Raw genomic sequence first — 4941 nt, 5'->3', positions numbered from 1 at the left:
CTGCTGAAGGACTTCAAGCACCCTAACATCTGCTGGAAAAGCAGCATGGTGAGCTGTAGGCAATCCAGGAAACTCCTGGAGTGCATTGAGGATAAGATGTTAAGCTAGGTAACAGACAGGCCTACCAAAGGGGATGCAATAGTGGACCTGTTTGTCACCAACTCAAGTGAGCTAGTCAGTGTCATCAAGACTGGAGGCAACCTGGGCTGCAGTGATCATGTAGTGGTGGAGTTTGCAGTCCAGAGGGATGTGGGTCAGGCAAATACTAAGGTCAGGACCCTGAAATTTAGGAAAGGAAAGCAAACTTTCAGTTCTTCAAGGAGTCAGTGGGACTAACTGTTGCTGTGATTATTGTGAAAGTTATAGTTGTTTTGTTATCACTGTCAGGAGTTTCAAATTTCAACAAAGCCACTGAAGTCAATGAAATTGCTCTCTATGTCCAGTATTTTGTGTGGTCTCTGGTCCAAAGTGATGTGCCAGCCTCTGCTTCTTCTGTGGGAAAAAAAGCTTGTTTTGAAGAAGTCAAGCTGATGAAGAAAAAGAAAATGAACTCACCATTTCCTTTAGTCAGATCTTCAAAGATTGGGATTTTAGGTCTCTCTGCAAATGCATCTGCCTGGTTCACAAGAGCTTCCTTCACCATCTCATACCCAGAAATCACTACTATTTTCCTTAGCCCCATCTGAACACTGAAGACTGGGCCATATATTTTTGACAGCTGTCAAAAGAAGATGATGGTGATTTACAGATTTGTCAAAAGCTTAACAAGAAATTTGCCACGCCTTCAGTGCTGCCTATTTTCCTGTCCTGCCTGTAAGTTACTAAAATGTTTAAGTATTTTCTTAAGTACAGAGAAAGAATTGATTTAAATAATGTGAATGTGCCAGACGTTATGACAACTAATGATTAAATGGTGCAGTCAGGAGTGGAGCACCAGTGTGCTAAACCAAGCAGGAGTGTTAACAGCTGAAACCCCAAGTCAGTCAAGGACTGTGCTGGCAGCTCTCTCTTCCCTCAGAAACCTCAGTAAATTCAGGTTTGGACTCATTTTTTCCTCACTGATCTCTACAGTTTTGTGTTTCTTGTGTTGACAGGCTAAGCCTGTTCAAACCCTGTTACCTTTATTGTATAAAAAGTCCAGTGTGTTTCTGGGCCAGGATCTAGCACTAGGTAAAGTCTCACTTTTCATATATGACTGCATCCACCATGAATGTGTCTCAGAGACAATGTTTGGCCTAAGCTGGTACCTTTTTATCTTGTATAAGCAGATTTATTTTCATAGAACTCAATGTTCCTGATTCTCCTGACAATAGGAGAGGGTTTTCCTGACTGTATTTCTTATCTAGTGTGTTTACACAGAGAAACAAAAGACAACTATTTAGAGTCAATACACAAAATATTCAGCAACTGGTAAGCAAGTCCAGCCAGCTACATGAAATAACATAGCAGCAGTGACATGTGTCTGAATTAAGAGGAGCTTCTTTGGTGGTGATACTGCTATCCCAGACTGCTGTAGCTGTGGCAAGAGTATGATCTTTTCAAAGGGTGTTCCCCAGTAAGGACTTTCCAGTGCTTGCAATGTTGATTGCATATGGTCTCCAGTTGCATTTGCACACTAAGTACACATTTTTAAATTGTAAGTCTTGAGCTAAGCTCAAGTCAGAGGACCAGCCTTCTCCATTAGAATGGATTTACTGGAATGATGACAGAGACATGTTGGATCTTTTGGACTGAGAAGAGATGGAGCTTGCTTTTGGCAAACCAGTTATGCTGCATTGGATAGCTACAGATGATTTTCCAGATGCTGCACCTGAGCGGTCTTTCAATTTGTGGATGTAACATCCGTGCAGATATGTAGGTGCAAGTATCCCTTTTAAGACAATAGGCAAGAAAAACATTTTTTAATGTCTAAGTCAAAAAACCTCTAAGAAAGGATCAGCAAGAGAAAAATGTGATAACTACCTGTAGATAAGTCCTGTAGGGTCTCTTCAAATCAAACAAAAGCAGATTTCCGATGATAGGTAATGGTCTTGGTCCTGGGGGAAAATTCTTCCTCCGGTGGTTATTCCAGAAACCTCTCACTTTCAAGATGGAGAGAAAAGCCAGGATAAGAACTAAACCAATGGAAGTGCAGCTGCTCCAGTCCATCTCTATTTAACCATGTATTTGCTATAGAAGAGAAAACGTGTAGTCTGGATCTCTGTTTCATGCAAAAAATTCTATTGAGACACTCTTGTCCTAGTCCCTAAGCCTCTATCCCAGTGAAGGGTAGGTTTTTCTTGCAATTGGTGACTGGTTTTATTCTCTTCCTCTGTGCTTGCTGGTGAATTCACAGCATGGTACAGAGGCAGGTAAATGTTAGCCAAGCATGTGTGACTTGGTGAGTGTGTAGCTCCCTGGAAATGAAAGTCCAAGAACATGGAGAACCGCAGTAATAAATTCTACATGCTCTTCAGGTTACTGATTAACTATGTTTGCATCATTAGTACAGGCATAGCCTTGACACCCCAGGAACAAAAATCAGATTGCCAGTCCCCAAGTGATTAATGCACAGGGATTTTTATTTTTAAAGCACTTAGGAATTAATATAACTTTGCTTCCATTGAATTAATTGGGAATTTCAAATCACAGAATAGTTAAGATTGGAAAGGATCTCTGGAGGTCTTCTGGTCCACTCCCCCTACTCAAGCAGGGCCACCTCAAGCTGGTTGCCCAAGACTAGTCCAGATGGCTTTTGAAGATCTCCAAGGAGGGAGATTCCACCACCTCCCTGGGCAACCTGTGCCAGTGCTTGGTCATTCTCACAGTAAGGAAGTGTTTCCTGACATTCAGAGGGAACTTCCTGCATTTCAGTTTGTGCCCCATGTCTTCTACTCCTGTCACTGGACACCACTGAAGAGCCAACGTCTGTCTTTACAGGTGTTTATACACAGTGATAAGATCTCTCTGAGCCATCTCTCCTTGAGGCTGAACAGTTCCAGCTCTCTCTGGCTTTCTTCACTGGAGAGGTGCTCTAGTCCCTTAAACATCTTTGTGTCCCTTTGCTGGACTCTCTTCTCTATGTCCGTATCTCTTTTGCACTGAAGATCCCAGAACTGAACATGACACTCCAGGTGTGGCCTCACCAGTGCTGAACTGAGAGGAAGGATCACCTCCCTCAACCTGCTGGTAACACTCCTAACACAGTCCAGAATACAAATAGTCTCTTTTGTGGCAAAGACACATTTTTGTGACCCCCAGGTCTTTTTCTGGCCAAGCTGTTTACCAGCTTTGCAGCCCCCAGTAGTGGTGCTTGGGGTAGTTCCTGCCCAGGTACAGGACTTTGCTCTTTTCCTTGCTGAACTTCATGGCTTTCCTATCAGCCCATTTTTCCAGCCTGTTGGGGTCCTTCTAGGTGGTTACACAATCTTCTGGTTCATTAGCCACTGCTTTCAGTTTGGTGTCATCAGCAAACTTGCTGAGGGTACACTTCACCCCATCATCCAGATCATTAATGAATGCATTAAACAGGACTGGACTCAGTACTGATCCCTGGGGTAACCTGCTAGTCACTGACATCCAACTGGACCTCATGACACTGGTCTCTAACCTCTGAGTCTGGCTTTTCCACAGTCTTTCAACTCACCCCACTGTCTGCTCATCCAGCCCATACATCAACAACTTGTGTATGAGGATCTTGCTGCAGTGTCAAAAGCCTTACCAAAGTGCAAGAAGACATCTTGTCACTAACAAGACTTGTTCTTGTGGCTAAAATGCTGTAGCAGGGGCGAATGAGGCAGAAATTGGAGAGGCCTAGGAAAAGCCTGGTTTTACCAGTTCCCACTGGGAGCACAGCCCTGATTGTATGTTTCAGGCAAGGATGCAACCCCAGAAGCCAATTCAAGTGCAAAAGGGGAGCTTTGCAGCTCTGAAGACAACATTGGCAACAGTTTGATTTGAAACGGAGTATTTTTTATTTTTCTGTGTATTTATCAGTATCATTAATACATACTTTATTCCATAGTTAACTATTTAAACTTCCAAGAGTGTATAACCACACACCTGAGAGCCCTCTGTGGATCTCCACTGCAGTTCTTCATCAGGCAAACACCTCACATTTCCTTATCTCAGGTGTTCAGCAGTTTGGTTACATTTCTGTGCTTGTGTATGTGAGAATTCAGGGCACCGGTGTGGGGGTAAGTTGTGTAATGCACCATTTTCACAAGGAAGTTGGAATGCAGCTGTGCTGGAGGTGAGGAAGGTGAAAGCCCTTGGGTTTGTGTGTGTAGATCAGTGTAGCATCCTTTGAAGTCTGGCCTAGAGACTGGCCCTGGCCTCTTTCATCAAGGGGAACATGCAGAGGTGTAGGGTAGGACTGAATTAAATGGACTTTGCCTGAGATTCATCCTTGCAATGACCACCACCCTCCCTTTCAAAGAGTGGCTGGAAATCAGGGCTGCAGCCTGTAGCTATGGTGGGTGAGACACCTTCAGCTGTGAGCCAAGCTGCACTTGGTCTAAAACTTCCTTTCTGGATTCAGAAGTACCAGATGCCCCACGTGGGACTAGAGATGAAGATATTTTATCTATTTGTTTCAGGAAAAGGAGATGGCTAAGAAAAGCCCTAGGAACGTGGCATTGCACAGACCTCATGAATCACTGGGGTAAGAGTGCCCCCAGCAGAGGGAGAGAGGTCCAGGTCTGAGATAGAAACTCCAGGGGGAGGGTGGAAGGTGAACCTCTGCAGGAGGCTGGTGAAGAAGAGAAAGAGCTCCATTTTGGCAAGAGTCTCTCCAGCACAGGTCCTCCGCCCTGGAATGAGATGCAGAACAGACCATAAGAACCAGTAGGAACTGCTTCTTGAGTTGTTGTCAGGGTCTTTCAGTACTGATGGAGGGACTTCGAAGTTCAGACCCTTTAGTAAAGCTTTGAAAGGGAGGGGAGGGGAGGGGAGGGGAGAGGA

The 4941-nt window shown here is 44.3% G+C and overlaps 2 protein-coding genes across 2 annotated transcripts in view; both read right to left on the bottom strand.

The window, feature by feature from the left end:
- LOC104395219 (cytochrome P450 2K1-like) overlaps positions 1-2148 on the bottom strand; it is a 6108-nt gene extending 3960 nt beyond the window's left edge. The window contains exons 1-2 of the mRNA XM_010004905.1: positions 1963-2148; positions 556-718 (exon numbers count right to left, since the gene is read on the bottom strand). Of these exons, the coding sequence (XP_010003207.1) occupies positions 556-718; positions 1963-2148 (349 nt within the window). The remainder of the gene's footprint in view (positions 1-555; positions 719-1962) is intronic.
- A 2454-nt stretch (positions 2149-4602) lies between these two features.
- Positions 4603-4941, bottom strand: part of LOC104395203 (cytochrome P450 2K4-like) — a 7045-nt gene continuing 6706 nt past the window's right edge. The window contains exon 9 of the mRNA XM_010004888.1: positions 4603-4790. Coding sequence (XP_010003190.1) covers positions 4603-4790 — 188 coding nt within the window. The remainder of the gene's footprint in view (positions 4791-4941) is intronic.

The sequence above is a fragment of the Chaetura pelagica genome, unplaced genomic scaffold, assembly GCF_000747805.2.
Source record: "Chaetura pelagica isolate M959 unplaced genomic scaffold, ChaPel_1.0 scaffold99, whole genome shotgun sequence".
NCBI lineage: Eukaryota > Metazoa > Chordata > Aves > Apodiformes > Apodidae > Chaetura > Chaetura pelagica.
This window is presented reverse-complemented; position numbering and strand designations above follow the sequence as displayed.